The sequence below is a fragment of the Amphiura filiformis genome, chromosome 16 (genome assembly GCF_039555335.1).
Source record: "Amphiura filiformis chromosome 16, Afil_fr2py, whole genome shotgun sequence".
NCBI lineage: Eukaryota > Metazoa > Echinodermata > Ophiuroidea > Amphilepidida > Amphiuridae > Amphiura > Amphiura filiformis.
In genome coordinates, this window is record NC_092643.1 from 52,393,701 (window position 1) to 52,415,052 (window position 21,352).

The 21,352-nt window shown below is 37.8% G+C and overlaps 1 protein-coding gene across 1 annotated transcript in view; it reads left to right on the forward strand.

Moving 5' to 3' along the window:
- Positions 1-3,848: 3,848 nt before the first annotated feature.
- The window catches only part of LOC140136185 (autism susceptibility gene 2 protein homolog), a 294,982-nt gene continuing 277,478 nt past the window's right edge, over positions 3,849-21,352 (forward strand). Inside the window, 1 exon segment of the mRNA XM_072157894.1 lies at positions 3,849-4,274. Within this exon segment, the coding sequence (XP_072013995.1) occupies positions 4,002-4,274 (273 nt within the window). The 5' untranslated portion in view covers positions 3,849-4,001.

A 21,352-nucleotide genomic window follows, 5' to 3' on the forward strand; every position in this document is an offset into this window, starting at 1 on the left:
CCAACATACATCATTTGTACAGGTCACGCGTCAATGGTGAGAGCACTGTGTATTGTGTATAGGAAAACGGACAGTAACTGCAGTATGCTCTGTACGGTCAGCGAGCATACATACGCCATGGTCATCTGCTTTTAGACTGCTCTACGATAGTCTCCTACACAGCCTTTGTGTCAGTCGGTCTGACACTCGTCGACCCTGTATGTTCGTGATAGCCACATACAGTCTGGCCCGAGACTACCTCCACAAGGGTCTACGCTGCGCTATTTAAAATCTGATTTTTGGTCACTTTTTTTGCTTAAGACGCACGCTAGTTTCTCAAGACGCTATCTAACGACGATAATATCCGTTGAACATAATGTTCAAGTGCAAGGAACCAGATCTGGTTTCTTTATACGAAATCATTTACGGGAGATATTCATCATTTTCTATTTTGTATCCAAAGATTTATCGTCTGAATATCAATCGTACATAGCACATTTACGTGTATCGATCCCGTGTACGGTATTCATTTCAGTGTCTCTGGTTGTATATAATGTAATTATTAACCGGGCGATGTCGGTGTGCGGGCCTAATTTGATTGCTTTCTTGCGTTCATCCTATGTTCATTGAGACCTGCTCCTGAGCACAGTGGTTCCTGAGAGTTACCAGTTTGATGAATTTGTGCACTTTCTGATACTGAGCATGAGAGTTTCACGCGTTATGGTCCAAAGTTTAATAGATGTGGAAACATTTTGGAGTTGAGCTATAAGTTCTATCAGAAAGTGCACAATTATTTACTTGGCTTGCAGCTTCACTACAACTTGAATCCTTTTCATCAGTGGTGGCGCCAGGATTTTTGTCGGGGGGGGGGGGGCATCGCATTGGAGGGGGAAGTTACTCAGTAGGGGGGTGGACATAATTGCCCGTTTCGTTTCCAGGGTTTTTTATATATCTTAATTGAACTAACATAATGGAAGTAAAGGTTTCTATACAAAAACGATTCCACCTCGATACACATGATATGAGCACACATTGCACATTTTCGTCCAAGAGCTTCCAAGCATGCAGCAAGCAGTGAATTGTCTCCACCACAATCTCTGATTACACTACACGGTTGAGTGCATTATCATCGTATGACTTAGCTGTGGAGCTTCTAGCTGGAAAATGAGCCTCATGTAATTGGGTTTTTGTCGAAATCTCAATATTGTTCCCTGCATCCAATCAGAATTTATTTTATATCAAACGAAAGCTAACACTTCCCCCTACATGCTAAAAAACACTTTTCGTCACTAGGTCAACAGATAACGCAATTCAATGTTAGGGGGGGTCTTCAAGTATCACGTGACCAGCCCAGCAGGCAGTTGCTTGATGAAGTCTGATGGTAAAAAAAAGGAAAATTCAAGTAGAGGATTAAATTCAAAACTTTGTGCCAAAAATCGCTTGCCCCTTTTTTGACTTGCCAAAATGCCTGCCCTCCCCTTTTGGTCTGCTAAACATCTGTGCTCCCCCACCCATAAGCCAAAAATAAAATGCCCTCCATACCCCGACCGACCTAAATTGGCCAATATCATATCATGTCAGGGCAGGGACGGCCCTTTTAATTTTTTTTTTAGTTATTACTTTTAAATTTCATTTCAAAGCTAAATTTGGCCAACAACATTATAACCCATTATAACATTTTTCTGTCAATTCCTGCATCAACGTTTCCAATCAATTGTGTCTCATACCTGTAAATAATGCAGTCATTCGAATTGAATCCATTTATGCAGGGTGTATCTTGCGTATTGAAGGTCTGAAGTGAAGTATACTGTTTATCTTTCCACGTGACCAATGTTCATTGCTCAGGCATTAAAAATATATTTTCCGACCGACCGAAAAAAAAATCCCACTGGAGGGCAACGCAAGCAATTTTTGGGCCTAATTCACCACCCGGGCCCAGTCTACACCCAGGGTCTACAAGTTCCTTGAACTTTCCTTGAAATAAATCTGAGTGACTTTCATAGCTCATCATGTTCATTCATGCGCTTATATTATGATCGTGCTATGATCTGGCCTAATGTTTCATTTCTAAATTTAATATGTTATTGAAATAAAAATAAAGTCAAGTTCAAGTTCAAGTTAAGCGATTGAACATTAATGCACACATCAAAAAGACCCAATGCTATATATTTATACCTTATATATAACAGTAAGTATTTCTTCCCTCATCATGTTTTGTTTCGTTATTGCCATTTTTATGTGTTTAGCCTTCTGTTAATTTGCGTTTGTTAAACTATTCCTGGTACTTGTATATGGTATAATTATATATTTCAGGGTTGTGCAATAATAAATGCACCCATTTAGCCCCGAGTGCCAAAAATCTTTATCCCCGACACTTTTGGAACCGCAATCTTAAATTGGGTTATTCCAGACAAATTTACCCTCCGTGATATCTTAGTTGACAAAAATCCTGGAAATCCAAGGCAGAATTTTGATATAGGCCTAACATTGGATCGATTGAGCTCATATTTATTGCTCTTTTTTGGTCATCCCTCCATTGTAATACCGTTGTTCTGATTTACTTGACTCAATTGGTAAATAAAACTGAAACTGAAACTGGTCGAGCTATGAGTTTTAAAATATTGGACGAGACGTAAATATTTTAAAATTCATAGCGAGACCAATAAATATTGGGCGTAAAGCATCCAATTTTATTTTATCATTATTATGTGTTGGATCCAATATTTTCACACACTTGGATTCATCAAAACATAATAATGAAAATAATTGTTCTTATTATAATTTAACAGTTGGTGGGCCAAAAAAAGCTAACCCCCCAAAAAAACCCCACCCAAAACAACAACAACAACAATAACCGTAGGGGGGGCAGTGTTCGAAATATGCCTCAAAAAGTTACAGGCCAGCCAGGCTTGACCTTAAAAAGTTACCGGCCAGCCGGGCCGGCAACTAGATGCCAGTCAGAAAAGTTACCGGCCAGGCCAAAAAGTTACAAGCCAATGGCCGGCTGACCGGCCCTATTTCGAACGCTGGGGGAGGGGGGAGGGCAAGGCGGGCAGCAGCACCCTGCGAGAAGTCTTCATCATAATGTCTTCCCCATTTAAAAGTACTTCAACTACAAGTCCAGTCGCCAGGACGGTCAAAATGGCAGAGTTCCATGACTTCCACATATCGCTATCTACAAAGAACTGGTAATTTTGTATTTTGTTATTTTTAACACCCCCCCAAAAAAAAAAAACACCCAAAACAAACAAACTTCCCTAGCCTTCCGACTTTTCCAAAAAGGTATGGATGTGAAATGAAATTCATGTGGCCTTAAATTTAAGATTTTTAGGTCTTTTTGTACTTTATAGACCAAGTATTGACAATTTTCTTCAAATTTTGTCCCCTTGGATTGAAAATTGCCTTCCCTCCCTACGGCCCTCCGACGCCACTGAATTTGGCTTCCCCTCGTGTTTTTTAAATTTTTAAATTTTTTTTTTAATGTTAGCTCCATTTTTATGTTTTCGATAGCTTGTAGCTGTTTCTATTGCCGATTTGTAAGATTCTTTCTGTATAATTATTATGTATTGTTTGACATAGCTGTCAAAATCAAGATTTGCCATAAAAATCGAATCAAGACTCAAGAGCAGTCCAAAATAATAAGAAAATCAGTCAAGTTCATTTTCGAGTTCACTATAAATAAAGAATATTAATTTGTAGGTTTATTTTATCATTATTACCTCAATAAATAATTCTATTTATTTATTTTACCAGTTTCATTATTAATTTGTTTGTTGTTTTGATTTCAGGGACTATTTTCTATACGGCGGAAGTGCACACATTATCACGAAGCGCCCCCATGCGTTCATATGGTTGTTCCGCTACGGAAGAGGAGTGTTTCGGTGATTGTCTCGGGACAATTTGTGTTGAAGAGTTACAAATTTCAGCAAATTTACACAATTTCTGGCATATTATCGGGAAATTGAACTATCCAGGCAGCCGGGCCTGACCCTAAGGAAGGCCTGGAGCCGTTTGTTTTGACCATGGAGTCGTCAGAAAAGCAGAGATCACAGCGGAATCGAAGACGAGAGAGAGCCCAAGAAATGCGGCAAGCACAGGCTCAACAAAAACACAGGCAAAACGCTAATGAAGAAGCCGGCAGTGGGGAAGATGATGAGGTTCCCCCACCCCCAAGGGGACGGGAACGGACCAGACACAGGCCCAGGAGACGTAAAAGTTCACGATCAAGTTCCAATGATGAGGACATTATTGATGGATTTGCCATTTCTAGTTACGCAACGTTAGATCTACTCGAGGTAAGTACTGTAAGGTCGTCGCTGTTGTTTGATTGTACACAACACATTGGACTTGCAATCAGCTGTCTACTGTGTGAAGAGGCCATCAGCCATTCAACTTTCAACTTCAAGTCGATATCAACAAAACAACACAATAATTGCATGTGTTTGACTGTTTGTTATTCCGCAGTTGTGTTTGTTTATATTCCACAGTTTATTTGTACAGGGATTGTGTACCATTAACTGGTGATTGCTTAGAAATGAAAATTAGTGAGTTTACCTGAACTGAACGATGTCGGTCGATGGATATTATGGGGGGGGGGGGGGCACTGCCACTGTCACAGGGTGAGGGAGGGATGGCAAATTGACGGAATGGGGGTGCTGTAATTGAAGACCGAATTATAAAGACTAGTTTGCGTATGACGTCCTGTCAACTAGAATCAAATTAAGTATGTATTGGCCAAACTGGAACATGCATGTTGCGTCCATGTAGTGTACTAAGCGTGTACTAAGCGTGTACGCAGTGCAGTGACTGTAAGGTCAAAGGTGCGTGTATACTTTCTTCTGTACCGCGCTATTCGGTCGGTCGGACATCCGGGCATGAACCGGCTGACAATAGCACTGGAGTGAAAACAACATTCTCATTCACTGAACTCTGGAAGTATCACAAGCTATCATACTATATTGTGCCAGGTTCGACTCTCTCCAAATAAAAATATGCGATAAGTTCTTCAGTCACGGCAATGCATGAATGGATGTGACGTAGCCCCGACCGAGAGAATATTCGCGTGTGTTTATCGCGGAGCCACTAGCGTTCACAGTATTCCAGTTTGGCCAAGAAATACTTTGCCATCAGACGCACACTAGTGTTTTAATTCGGTCTTCAATTTTATAAAGCTTTTAAGTAAATTTTAAAATTTTTCGTGGTGTGTGCAGTGCATCGAGCATGAATGCAGTTACGATAAACAATCATGCTGTCGAATGTCCAATTGTCCATGCTGATTGGCTGATAACGGTCATTACAAACAAGAACAAACAAGACGTTTGACCCAGGCCATGTTATTGGCATGTTGACCTTGCCTCTTTTATGCAATCAATATTCACCAGCTTGTACCCAAACCATAAAAGAATTATTTAAAAAATTTGCTTTCGGCGGAATTACACAACAATAAGCGGGGCCGGGCGGACATATCTGGACACTATGGTACCCTTCAAGTCCCTTGTTAATATGAAGAGTACCGGTAGATGGCGAAGCAGTGTCAATGTTGATGAAGCGCATTCCCAGCGGCGGCCCATGCATGCATACGGTACCAGTAAATACTGGACATTGTAGTTGGTAGATATTGTCATAGATTTTCGGACATGACATAATTTCATTTTGAATTAATAATGAGTGTGTCCACTGTCCACAAGCATCGCGCATGAATGCATAGCTATAAGCCTGATGTTGTACTTCGGTACATGTAATTGTAAGCAATATAATTTGGTTTAACACAAGTTCGGTAGTGACGTAAGAGTCGTAAATGCATATTTCGCTCGTTGCAGTATCAAATTGCATGTGTAAGAAGTTATTAGTTAAATGTGCTGAGTGTAGGCCTACATGTACACCGTCACACGTACACAGGCGGCTTGTTGACACACTTGTGGCGAAACCGTGAAAAAGCATTGACGTCACTACTGAACAGGAGTGAAAAAACTATAGCAGCAGGTTGCTACTTGCAAGGTTGGAGCGCAGACATTAACAGTGTGGCGTGCATTTTCATGTCGGAGGTGGAACAGCTCTACAAACTGCAATGCAAGATATAATGAAAGACAGAGATTAAAAGACTTAGTTATCGCGTCTGACGTCATCACACTTGTGCAGGGTTTGTTTACAAGTGTTGTGATGCTGACTTGTTGAACGCAGCGGTGTAAGCTAGACGTTCGCCTTTCGTATCTCTTTCCTTGTTGGAAAGGTATAACGTTGAGGAGATAGGAACATGTACCGTCATCCGGGACCTACTCTGCCATGTTTGGCTGAGTAACGGTACATGAACACGGTCTTTTGTGCCTATGTAAATTAGTCATTGTGTAAAGCTGTGTTTATACCCATGGGTTGCTCATCATCAGACTGAATCCTTGTCGTTAACTGCACAAGTTATGTGTGCAATTCTAGAGAACGTTGACCGACAGAGGGTGTCAATAATAGCCTACGCGTCGCTTTTGAAAAACAGCGAATCATGCGCATGCTCAGCAGGCAAATATGACGGCGATTTAGTACACTGATCATGCGTGCGATTCAGGCTTCTGCAAAAGCGATTAAAGTATAAATGCATCTTTAGAAATGACCGGCGATTGTGTGTTCTCAAGTGGGTTTTATCATGTTAATTAGTGACCTGACACACATTTGTATTGGTTCGATCAAGCATTGAAATGATTTCATTTTTGTACTGGATCGTTCAAGCATTCCCAACAATTTTTTCAATGTAAGTGCCTCTGGCCCTAGTGGAAGTAAAAACGGATACTATGGCCAGAGTTCTAGGGCTAGTGTAAGCGGGCGCCTTATTGTTAATTTTGCACCATCAAACACACAAATCATCTCAAAAGTTAGGTTTTTTAGAAAGGAAAATTTCTGAAAACAATGCCCAGAAAAGTTGCTTTTTCCATGTAAAAGTACTTAATTTTCCCCATTTTCTGCTATTCCTTTTCTCCGATCGGCACCAGATAAATTTGCCTTCCTTTTACGCGTACATGTAGGAAACGTAGGGAATTTGATTGACAGTGATGTTAGACACGATAAAGTCTTCTCATGTCTTTCATTATCCGTGACATTACATACTGTATGCCCAATAGCGAGACTGCATGATAGGCCTGTTAGGCCATACCTGCACCTCCCCATTTCTGAACCATAACAAGGCAAACGATTGCGCATTAATTATAGTCTGCAATTCCACTAGTACCCACCCCACAATTTGGGTTGTTCGGTCAAGATGTATTTTTTCTAGAGGCTAAAATGACTCTCAAATATCATTATATAACTTATAAGTAGGCAAATCTAGAAGAGTGAATCCATAGCCTTGATTTATTACCAGCCCTCGAATTAAGGATCTGAAGGGGCACGGCAACTTTTTTAGGGCAAGTTGATAATTGCCGTGGATTTTCTCTGAAAAGGCAAGGCAGCACGGCAATTTGTAATATTTCAAAAGGGCATCAAGGCAACTGTTGAAAATTTGAGAAGGGCACCAAGGCAATTTTTCAAAAGCGAATAGATGCATTACCGTCAGCTGAATTCGACACCAAAGGCGTAAAATTCGACTCTCAACTTTACACTAAAACTAACCTGATTGCTTTAAAAAACCTGCTTTATAATACAAAGCAATCAAAAATCAACAGTTTAATTTGTTAAATTTTGCGATCCCTAGTTCTGAGCTGCAAAAATGACTCGAAACAGCGATGAAACAGCTGTAACTTTGGTAATAATATTGATAAAATTCACCGGGATAAAAACTATTTCGTGCAAAACATATCTAGAGATTTGCCCAGCGCTCAGATTTTGTTTACGACACGAGGTCGAGGAGTCTTAGTTACTAACAGCGTTTCTGATTGGTCGATAGTACGTTGGAGGTATTTCTCTGACCAATTGAGAAAATGAAGTCAGAATGTCAGATTTCTAGCAACCAGATAATGTATAAACTGTATAAAAGCCGATGTGATTGGCTGAATATGTAAGCTTACGTATGGGGTATCGCCGTATCGGTAATGAATATTCACAACAAACTATTGTGTATACTGTGATTGATAGCTGGGTTACGATGCTCAAAATAGCGATCGTGTTCAAGATTTTCGATATAATTTTCCACAATTTTGCGGGGATTTAACCAGTACTTGTTAATGATTTTATAATGAAGGGACAGGGCTGGCCGGCTGGGGCACCCACGGCAACTTCATTTAGGGGCACGGCAAGTGACTGCCGTCGGTAAGGGACATATTTTGAGGGCAATGGGGGTGGGCACCCACGGCAATATGCCGTCGGTGCCGTGGGTTAATTCGAGGGCTGTTTATTACTATCAGTACCGGTACCGTACTTGTAGTTCAGAATGGGATTAAAAATTGGCATATAAGTTTGCACCCAAATCTTATGATTTTAAATCAAATCAAATCTTATTTTAATTTTGCCAGCTATTTTTCTCGGCACATCTGAAATCTCAAAATCCCTACAATGTAAATTAACTTTCCTTAATTAGGCTAGATGAACACATTTGTACACATTAATGACAAGCAGTCAGTGTGCTTTCTGCTCAGTATACGCACCTGCCTGAGCATGTTATACATACACATTTGAAGTGAAATATTTAATGGAGTGAAGTGTATCAACAAAATAATGAAAATATTGAATTTAATCAACTCAATGTGCATGAATTGCTCAATAAAAATATATATGATACATACTGGTATGAAAATATGTCCAAAAATTAGATAACTAGTAATAAGTATTATTACATTATATGCCGGTACCTCATGAAAGAATCATGCATGATTGCATGTATTATGATTAGGAAATGCTAATTGTTGGTAAAATTAATATTACAGGCCTGGAAAATATGATTATTTCCCGGCAAGATAGATCAATTTCCCTCCAAGAAAGTCAGTATTTCCCAACATTTCTTATGTATTTCTTTATCCAGAAAAGCAAAATGTCCCTCCAAATGCCCAAATTTCCCGACAAGGAGATTGCCAAATTGACTAGTTTTTCCAGGCCTAATTAATAAGATGTGTATTTTACTTGTTTGGAACAAAAATGTATATCAATGTGTGTAAAAAGTTAAAATTAATACTGTACTAAATTTCATTTTCGCGTACAGTTATTTTTGCGATGTGGATCTAAGCAAGACATTTTTGTGATGAAACCCAAAAATTACCCCTAAACACATTATGCACGGTACACTGCATATCTGAATTTGTTGTAACAAAATTTGCAAGTTACCTAAATATTGGCACTGAAATTTACTATAGTCCCTTCAAAAGTTGAGAGGAAAGTCATGTTGAATTTCACAGTGGCAGATTTGAATCAGCGTGTACGGAGAGTGTACGGACAAATCGACCTTGTGCGTGTGGGTACACGCCTGGTGGGATTAGGTTAGCAGCACACATGGTTCGAATTCGAATCTGCCACTGTGAGCTCCAACATGGCGTTACTCTCTTTATCTTTTGCAAAATTCCTTCGCACTGGCCGACCGATCGCGTAAAATCACGACTGAGTCAACATGATGCTACACAGATTGATCGGCGAATGAGGTGCTGATGTGATGATGATGTGTTTCAACTAGCCAAACTTTCAGAAACCGACTTCATGTTTACGCCATAAACTGCGCCAAAATAAAAACTGCGAAGGAATATTGCAACAGATTTATTATAGTAAGTATGCTACTCAAATCAAAGAAGAAATGGAAAACATGAAAAATTGAATGTGAATTTTGTGTTGACTATCACCCCAGATATCTGCATGATTTTTGTAGCTCTATATAGTTGTGTTCATATTATCAGGCGTACGCCCAGCGGAACTTGGTCAGCGCAAGTTGCTAGGAGTAGTGGTAGGCGCTGCCAGTAGTAGTGAAAGTGTGAACGATAATCAGCGTAAGTTCCGCCAGGCGTATGTCCGACGATTTACTCCTGAAAAGAGTAGCGACCTGGCTTAAGTTGCAATGTGAACACTGCTACGCCGGGCACCTTGTGTAAGTTTGACCTTTTTTGGCCGAAACTTAAGAAATTACATATCGCATGGTTGAAAAAGGTCACAGAAACGCCAGAAGTGGTAGCTGATGTTTACGCCGACCAGAAGTGAATGCTTGGTGGAACTGGTATGTGTATTGCTAGGAGTAGGCTAGGTGTGGACATGCGGTAGGAGGAGTAGGGAAAATTGGAATTGTTATCAAAATCAATGTTAGCGTAGGTTCACGCCGGATGTAACTCACAATGTGAATACGACTTTTATGTAATGGCAACAAAAATCTAACCGCACCTGTTGTTTGGATTATGTGGTGGAGTCAATTGTAGTCTTTTGCATTATTCTCTCACATGAGTGTGTTAACCAGACAACATGGCTCATACTAATTGATCCATGAGAAATGAGGAGTTAATTAATTGCTTGAGCATGGGTGGAAAACAATGGGAACTTGGGCACAAGAAAAAGTGAACTTTGGAACCTTGTTCCCGGGAAATTTTCATTACTCTGAGGAAATCTTTACTAATAAATAATTGTTGTTATTTTTTGGCAATTTTCTTCTTCATGGTTGATTATACTGTACATACCTTAATCCTACTTTGTACCAAATTGCATTGGCGGCCAACACAGCATTTAGAAGGTGTTTCAAAATTTTGACAGTTGTTTTTCGACATACTGTAAAGCTATTTATTTTCACTAGTAGTAGTACTTAATTTCGCTAATTGCCAATGACTACCATTTTCATAGCATTTAATTTGGCTAATCCAGCCATTATGTTTACAATTCAATGTAAGACTATCAAATTAGCGGATCTATGTAATTTAGCGAATTTATGTAATTTAGCGAATTTATGTAATTTAGCGAATTGAGGGTTTTAGTGAAATTAAAATCCCCAACAAAATTAAGTGGCCTTACATTTTCTTGGGAGGGGTGCCCCCTCCAGAGAAAACAAAAAACATGATTATGTGTTAATCCATTGGTAATGTCAAAAGGAGATATCGCATCTGCTACGACCGTACGAGCCAGTTCTAATCCTACCAGCCCACTATGGCTCCAAGCATGTACATGTCAACGTAATGTCATGTGTTCCTCAAATTGTTCAGTATCGTTCGTACTGCTTGCGTGCAGGACCATTTCGCAGCCACACACGCTTAGCGCTCGTAATTTGAGGGGGTCGCGGTACGAGGAACTGAGCAAGCCTTACACATGTTTAGTTTAGTGCTATTAGAGCGCAGTCACAACATCCTCATCAGGTTGGAGGCTAGACTGGAATTCTGCAGAATGCTGGAGCACAATACCTTCATCTGCTCTTCCTGGACATGCTGTGGTATTCGTAACAGGTGATCGATTTGCGTTAGTGCGCTACCACAGAGATTTCTCGGTAGTGATTCTTTTGTGTTAAGCTTTGTGCTTATTAACACTAAGCTAAACTTAACTCTAAGCCCATCGGAACAAGCTGGGCAGTGCAGCCATGTAAATTTGATAGCATTGAAATGAAGAACCTGTAGATTTTGTCAAGAATGCAGGGATGCACTCATTTTTTGCACTGATCAATCACCTACACCATCAGCCATTACAGGTATTGGTGGTATGTACACACACAGTTGATTGCCTTCACAATTGCAGTGGGCAAAGGTTTATTTTGATCATCACTGAGCACTGAGTGCCATTATTGTTGGCTTTATTTGGACTGCTAAAATACTTTTGTATCAGCCACTTTGTGTGAACACAATGCATTAGTTAAGCCACTCACAGTTCAGGGTTTGCCTTTAAATCCAAATTGAATATTGATTCATTGTAGATAAGCTTTTATTTATAAACTAGACATAAGTTGAGTTTTTGAGCATCGCTGCTGTTTAATCAAAAAATAAATAATTATTTTTGTGTGTTTTCAACATTGAATAATTGTTTAAAATAATACATAAAATTTGGTAAAGACACCAAAATTCTAAGAGTGAGCTAAGACAACTACTGATTAGTTAATTTAACTCTCACTTCGCTGTGTGTGTAGTACATTATCGCTGTAGTATATAGTCGGTCATCATACAGTCAAATGAGTTGAGTACAAACAAATATGACTTTGGATTAAACATTTCGTCGCTCGGATGACATAGTGAGCATGTATTTGTGACAATCTTTCTGTTATTTAGCTAAACTGACACGCAGTCTGGATTTGCAATGGTTAGTAAAACATAAACAAATAGAGACTGCATGGCAGTCCAGGTAAATACTGGGATAATCTGGCTCACTATAATTTAAACACGATCGGTGACGTATCACGAAAATGGCCATTTTGAGATAATTGCATTGGAAATTGGAGCAACTTATATACCCATTTGTCATACATGTATACCCGATAGTTACAGTTTAGAATACATACATGTAGCTGTTGTTCACCAATTGTAAAATTGTAAAATACATCAGAAGGTCAAATGATCAGATGATAACGTCAGTTTGTCGGAAAAAAAAAGCCACACATCCCCGCAATATATCCAAATATTTCATGGCGTATGTCACATTTATTAAAACTACACTAAGTCGTCCAAAATGTTGTACACAATTTTCCCATTCAGTGAGATACGCTAAATCTAATTAGTGATAATACCTAATTAATTACTGACATGCGTGTCTTGAAAGTTTGTTAAAATGTAGAGCTTACATATGATTACATAGATTATGAAATTTAACTAATCTCATTTTGTCAAAAATGGCTTATACGTCGATATGTCATCCGAGCGACGAATCACGAAATGATACATTTTCATGATATATAATAATACTGAATTCATTTGTTGTCCTAATCATGCCAATTGCATTCATTTACCATCAATAATTACAGTGCACATATCCACAGTCATTAATAATTGAAGAAAACCAATTAACCGTTACATTCAATTAATGAATTGGTAATTACAGACAAATCATCAATAAAGTGACTGCTCATTACATTATTAGAAACCAAATGATTTCTATAACGACATATTTAACAACTATGATTTTCTTTCAGTGGGGAAATTAGCAATTTGGTGTACCAGTATCAAAGGATTACCATGACCATGAGTACAAAAACACAGCTCGCTGAACATAGTTCAGTCCATGATGGAACATAGCTGGTCAAGTTTGGAAGTGTAGTCTTACATAGACCTTAAGGCTTAATTACAGTTTTTCGAAAATTATTTGGAATTTATTACCGTTACCGAGTTGATCATTGACATTGGTTCAAATATATATTGCAGGTACACTTAATTTTTCAAAGCAACTAAATGTTAAAATGGTGAATATGATAAGATTACGGTAAGTACAATAAATTATACATTATAGTATACTGATTTGGGGGCATTTTAACAGCAAAAACAGCAGTTACGGTATCGGTATTGTAAAAGAAATAGGCGCAGTGATTTATAGTGCGATATGCACAGGCACAACACCTAGACGTTGATCCACAAGCCTCAGCACACTTGACATCAATGTATGCATCATGAAATTCCCAATCGCCCATCTTTAATTTGATTATTCATGAGTGACTGATTTTTAGTATCTATGCTGTGAGAGGGTAGTATTATTATTTTTGGCAGAGAGGGCTAAAATATATATAAAATGTGTGCAAATCAATGATTCTCACGAATTCCTGTTAGAATCCAAATGGATTGCTATAGACTGTCACAGATTTCTGGGCCTGCACATAGGCCTGGACTTACTTAATCTCTCCTGTCATTGTTTGGCTAAATACAGTTTTATTATAGATCCTTTTTTCAGGTCTATGATTACACAGCTTGTATGTTTTATATCCCAACTTATTGTATTGAATTGCTGGTATTGAGTCATTTGTCAGTAGCCTAAATGAACCAAAGAAATCAATGTAATTGATCTAGTGTTATTGATTTCATTGCTTTTGTTAGGTATTTTGGCAGTGTAATTGATTACCTCGTTGAACACAATTCATCTTTAATGATATTCAGTATTGTACTCTGTTGAGATTTTAGAACGATCATTTCTATTCTGTTAAATTTCTAAATAATGAAGAAGGAGGCGGCCTATATGCTTCACCCTAGCAGGGCGTAAGACAATGCGAACCACAATTAATATGCGAGGATCGGAAATAAACGATGCTAGCCCGAGAAATTGTGATTTAAATGATGTGTTTGGGGCTCGAGCAAACTGACAAACATGAAAGTTTTGATAGAGAAAAAAATTAATTTTCTGTGATAAGATCAAAATCCACATATAGGCCCAGTATATGACGTAGTCAGTGGTCACCCGCAATTTGAGTTCACACGAATCGAATACACAATAAAGCGACTTGAAAGTTGCATTAAAGATGTCATTGTCAAACTAGTATCTGACTACTCTACAGGGCAGCTAGCCATGGGCATTCAATGCAGCAGTGTGCTAAAGTGTAGCTTGAACACCTTCTTTTGGAGGGTTATCTTCTTTTTGGGGGTCATCTTGACTAGGTCACTACTTGTCCCGAACTACTTTGTCCCGAACTACAATCAAAATAATTACAACACAGAGTTTACAAAATGTGTATTGAATGCCATTAAATACATGTGTCAATTTGAGACTTGCCAATAGTTCTCATACTCCATGCCTCCACCAGTAAAAAAAAATGCATTTTTTTTGTTGCCAATTCACTGAGTGATATTGAAACAAGTTCCAAGATTTTGTTACTTTAACGAAAACAGAAAAAAAATCTGGCTTATTCATCGTGTACTACAGGAATGCTGGGTATTTTGTAAACATGAGGGAAAAAATGGAAACTGAGAATGTGTTTGGAATGCCCCTTTAAACATGCAATTAAAGGGTGATATGACATGCGTGCAATCAAAATCTTGATGAAATAATGGTCTTGTGTAAAGAACTTTTAATTCAGGATGCATCCAGCGTTATCTACTTATCATCCGCACACACAATATGCAAATTATGAGTCATTCAGGCCTGTGAAATCTGCAGAATGGCTCAACCAGAGGATGGTGGTAACACTAACACTAGTAACAGTGGCATTATCAACTGATCATTCACCAAGATCTGGATCATAAATAATCTCAGGAATCTTGATCTGAAAGAGCAACTGACAATGTCAATTTTGTTTAGGTCAGGCTGTGTAAAAATATTTCCATGGTTTCAGTTTCATGCCATTGGGAAGCTAGGTAAGGTGGGTCAGTTGCAGAATATTTTGTTTGATAAAAAAATATTGAAACTTGCAGTTCCATGCCATTAAAGAAGGTTGTTCAGTTGGCAAAATATTTTAATACAAGACAAATTTACAACTAGTTCTGTCTTTTGTAGCACTTGGCGGTGCCAGGATTTTTTCTTTTGTAATTTGGGTGGGTTTTTTTGGGGGGGCAACTGGAAGGGCAAGAGTTCTGACTGGAGGGAATTTCCCCCATGCCACCACTGGTTTCTTGCGAATCAATTTACAAGTCTATTTCAGATAAAGATGCATAGATTTTTGCTGTTAATTTACAAGCAAGTCAAGACCCATGCCAAGTTTACTCAATTTGTCAAAGTGTTGATAAATTGCTCAGTATCTTTGAATTCCAATCCAGAGGTGGCAGGTGCTAGAGTGCTGTACAAATTAAGTGGTTATTTTGTGTACAGAATTTTTCATGATTTCCAACAAGGTGGCTTTTTTGTGTGATGGTATTTTTGCGAGAAACATACCTCCGTCATAAATGTTATTATTAATATCATGACAGAAGTTCATTTTTGTGCGTTAAATTCACGACTTTACCTCTATTCGCAAAAAAATCACGAAAACAAAACCACAAAAATTTCCACTTAAATACAGTACTCAATTTGATCAATAATGTGCTACCTTTTGTGACTTGATTTTCTATGGAAAATTGGTTGTTATTTTTTATGCTAATGTACACATTGAATAGTCTGTTGAGCATGTTGAACAACAGTGGCAATTGACAGCCTTGGGCTTGACTGTGCTATTAAATTGAATTGTACTACAGATTTCAGTTAATATTAATCATATCAAATGTAATTAGAGTTTAGTTTTGAGCATATTTAACTTTTCTCACAGGAATTGAGAAATACTAAGGAACCTTTTTATTAAGGAAGGTTAAACAGAAGCATGACTAAGTGCTTTAAATCAGACGACATTAAATTCAGTTCACTTGAAGGTGAGCAGTGATTGAATCAAATATGAAACGTTCTTTAAATTTTTATTAATGTATAAATTTGACAGATATAAATGATCTTGGTTGATTTATCAAATTTATTATATTTGATGTGAGATGAATACCTTCAAAAAAGAATCAAAAAGTGGACTGTAATCTATTGTTAGCCGGGGAAGAATAACCGAATAGAGTTAACGCTTTTACATAGTCATAATTAGATCTGATAGATAGGCCTACGGAATTATATAGAACATTTATTAGCTCAGACAAGCGAGCACATCCCTTTGGAACATTTTAATTTAGTTCTGCTTGAACTTACTTGGTATAACAAATTAGTATGGAAAGAAAAACGATAGGATTATATTTGAAAAGTCAAAAGAATTACTGGTATTACATGGTTGCTTAGGGCTGCTGAATAGCTTGGTAATTTGTTTGGCTATATTGTTTGGTATGTTGGGACGGAAAGAAAGCATTGATATGCTAACACCGCATTTCCTCCTGTGTCTGTAGTTTAGGAATACATGTAGGCCTAGCTAGTCAGCCTACAGAATAACTGAAGTGTCTGTATCACAAATAAGGTCAAATGATTGGAAGAAAACGGTTCATTTTGTTTTTAGTGGGAGTAGTAAATTTGACAAACATTCTCTGCACTTTTGTGGTTTTTCACAAAGTGCAAACAAAATAATAGAATTATGAAATTTGTTACAGCAGAGGGCATGGATATGAGAGGGCAAATATCAAATAGATCAATTTTAGTCAACATGAATTGTTTGTTTAAAAATGGAATGTGCTTCAATATGTACACAATTAAGTTCTGTGTGGTTGTAGCAATGATGTTCTACTTGTACGGTATATCAAACATTTAATACGATTGACACAATGACTGAATAACACAGCAATGCAAATGCCGACTTGCTTTAAGTACGTATGTACCACATCGGGAAAAGTATTTAGATCTGTATCTCAGGATAGCTTACAGTTAAACCGTGGCTGAAGGCAAATTAATTATTCAGTGTTATTGCTGTTGTGACACAAAATTGAAGGGGAAATGGGGGTATTTTTTAGTTCTCAACCTTTGGAAATCAAAATCAAAAGAAATGTTCCTATAGTATTGCTTTTCATCATACAATCATGATGATTGTTGAAAGTATTTAAGTCTCCTTTGAACCTATAGGAGGAGCCTTGGGATAAGTAAAAGAAAAAAAGGAGTATTTTCTTATATTCTAGCATGCTCTTTATGTGGTTTGTTTTAGATATCCACGAAAAAAGTTTATTCCTAAAGTATCAGCTAATTCCGATCTTGCATTTATGCGAGTTATGCATGATTTATGTTAAAATTGCTCCATGAGTTGTAATTTAAATGGACGACATTTTTGCCAAACGAATGAATCTGCAAGAAAATAAATAGCCAGAGATTTCTGGTGGTAAAATTATTTGGGGAAAAGTGGGGAGGGGGAATGAGGCTGTGGATCACGAAATGTCCTTTTTAAGGATACAAAGAGATATAGTTACTTATATTCAATTTTATGATCAGAATTGGGAGGGGGGCAGAGGGAAACTGATTTTAAAAAGTTTTCTTTACTTAAATTGTGATAATATTTTGACCTTTTCTTTATGTTCCAATTTTACCAGCTCTAGTGGCAAGCTGGACCATTACAAAATCAAAATATTTTGATGCCTGTTTCAATGTTTGTGACCCCACTGCTATACACCAAAATTGCTGTAAATACCGCAATGCCCCCTATAGTTTAATCTGGGCACAGTACCCATTCTGTGTTGTATAAGCAGATTGCTCCACTCCCCCCCACTTTCAGAATACGGAAAAAATCAGGATAAGTAACCTGATCATGGGTTGTACCTAATAGGTAGCGGATCATGCGTGAATTGATGTTATCACTATGGTGCAATGCTACTGCAAAGTGTGTGTTGGCTTCCCTCAAGTCTAATAATAACATAGATTATAGTGTGCTGGCTGCCAGACCATGTGGCTGCCGTGATAGATAGCTGACGTTAAACCGTATCAAGCAGGATATCGAGGTGCGGGTGATAATTACCAAGGCTTTTAATTACCGATTCCACCTTTACACACGAATTGAGTTACACTTTTGATTTCCTACTATTAGTTGAGAGGAATGAAAGATGACTTGGGAAACATCGGAAACGGAGGAGTTGAAAAGTTAGGTTTTCTGTGCACTAGTGTTCAAATGACATAACTATTATGGAATTGTAAACAGGAATTAAATATTTAATAAATGAGTTGCAAGGTGGTGGTGGTGGACTAAGCTATAGTAATTCGCCAAAGTCGTTTTAAAGCACTGCCGGACTGCTCTCCCTGATTATTGCGTAAAGAACTAGGTCATGCGATGCTATGCAGCTTGTTCGGCGAATGAGATGCCAATTTGATGATGACGGGATTCAATTGGCCAATCAGAACCCTGGGTTTGTGTTTACACTAAACCGCCAAACAGACAAGAGCGCTGAAGGACCTTGCCGAAAACTATAAATCATGAAAGTTCTGTCACTTGGCATGAGAATTTCTACATTTCGGCCACTTTTACTTAATTACGTATTATAAAATAAGTTTCACAGGGAATGATTAAGTGTTTAAAAGCAGATTTTGTTGTCTTTAAAAAAAGTGCAGTGATTTATAGTGCGCTATGCACAGGTACAACGCCTAGACGTTGATCCACAAGCCTCAGCACACTTTATATGCAGAAATTCAAAATGAATTATTTAGTCACATTGCCCTAATTTCTTAAATTACCAGTGCCAGTGTAAGTTTCATAGCGCAAATATACACCTAACATTAATTCTGAAAAATGTGTTCCATTTGATAAATTATTAATTTATGATTATATCACAGCATAGAAACTGCATGGCGAGTTGTGTCAGGGGATATGTGATGCACCTGTTTTAAGATGGGAACACATCTGTACTATTGTAAAAAAAAAAGAAAATTTTACTATTAAATACAAATTTGAATCCTAAAGGGGAATTAACCAGAAATGTTCTGAATGCATAACTGCAGAGTTGTGACAAATTTTCAGCTGATTACGCAGGCGTGATACTTGATATGTGCATTAATTTACAAAAATCTGCCCAAAGTATAACTTGTCAGTCAGAAATCAATTTTAGAGAGCATTTTGAGACAAAATTTGTCTAAAATTGTGTTTTTTTATTTTCTGCAATTTAAACTTTGATTTGATGTTTTTGTAGCAAAATTCACTGAAAATGGGCTTTATATTAGATTTTAATAATATTCCTGTTCAATCGCAAAAATTGCAGTGGCCACTTTCAAGTCGCGAGGCGATAAATTAAAGCACAGTTACTTTTAAGTATCTGTGCTTTAATTTAAATTAGGTGTTTAAAAACACCTAATTGGGCTGATTATGTGGCAACCTTGTATAATTTAAATTGTTGACTGGCTTCCTAGATGATCTATGCTTCCTACAACTAACAAGTAAGTTTTCGAAATATCTGGTAAATAAAAACATTAGTATTGTGAAGACAGTAGCTTGAGGGAGTTTCCCTTTTATATTCATGAGTGACAGAAACATATGAGGTGGCTTCCCTTTCAGTGAAGACCAAAGTAAGGGACAAACAATGATATTCTTTAAAATAAATGTGGTTTCATTAGGAGGCTGACTTCCTCCCTCCCTGACACAGAAGAAACAGAAGTGTGGAATGTTGAAAATTTCAAACCGAAAGATCAAATTTGACTGATATTTGAACTAGGTTTTTGCAGAGGTATTCACTTTTTGACCCCTACCCCTAAACGAAAGGACTTTCATTTATGGGACATCATCAAGCTTTTGGTTTGTTCCCTAGAAGTGGCCGAGGAACTGAGTAATATCCAGGCAATGACATAAGTAGACAGCCTATTAGCCCTACCCATGAACACTAAAGACACAGACAGACAACTGTAAATGACATAGCTTCTAATTGCCGCCAATTTGAGCGATTAAAATTGGTGTTAATTTTTTCACATGCACACTTGCATTGTGTATAGCCACTTGAAATTCGCTAGTAATATCAGCGGATTATGTAATACGATATGCTAAGGTTTCATTGGCCAATGACATGGAGAGTAGCAAAAACAGCTTTGTGTAGCGTTTCCTTTGCACAGTGTAAAAGTGCTTGATGTTGCATGTTAGTTGAATGTTACGCTACGTTGAACAAGTCTTGTTTTGTTTGAACATGGTTTGAAATAGAGGGGCCCTTACAGGTCCTAGCTACGCTGCAGTGTAGTAGTCATTTGTGGATGTGATATTTTAATGGGAAGGCTTGCTCTTTTCTTGTCTGGCAATCGTGTCGTTGCTGTAAACCCCTACAGCAGATCTGGGGGTTTGATAGCAAGACTAAATAATGTCAAGTACATTAAGGTGAAGCTACGCAGCTTGTTGCCCGTGCTCATTCATTTGGATATTTCTCACGAATTGCAGAAGTAGTGCAAAAGTAAAAATTGCAACTAGTGATTATAACTTCAAGTAACATTTCCATAAAAGAGATATTATGATTTTGATTTAAATTTCTGATTCGAACACAAAGAAATTTATTCCTACCTTGGAATTTTCAGATGGTGTTCCATCTTTTATCAAGGAGTGAGTGACTGTTTCAAGACGCTGTCTTTTTGAACTTTGACTCGTAGATCGATATTATTTTTTTATCCACAAAATTTTAGTTTTCACTATGTGCCCTTTTAATTTTGAGGTGAACAAATGAGGTAAAATGAAATAAAATCGCAATTTCATTCTAGCATCGATAGATGTTGTCAGTGCATGCCAGTCTGGCTGAGTCAGTGGATCGTTATGAGGTCGATCAGATGTGTAGATTCACATGCACAATAAAACATTACAGCTATCAGCAAGTTCAAGTAATAATCGATCATCAGGGACTGTCTTTTGGAATTAGCAGGAGAGCCTTAAATAGCTCTTCTGGCCCCTCAAGGAGAGTTGTTTAGAGCATTTACAATAGAATGTAAGGAGAGAATGGTCAAATAAGAAGAGCTAAAATCACTCTCCTATATTAGATTTAAGGAGAGCAGAAGAGAGCGATTGCTCTTGCTCTCCTCAAAAGGCAGTCCCTGGATCATATGGATTAAAAAAATTAAATCAACATTTTGTAAATGATCTAAGTTTTTGTCGCAAATACAGCACCTAACTAATGCCTTGATTTTGCAGAGTATATGCATGATCTTGTAAAAATCAAGAATTTTGAGGAAAAATAGGATATCCGTAGCAAATGTGACAGTATTGCTTTAAGTAGGG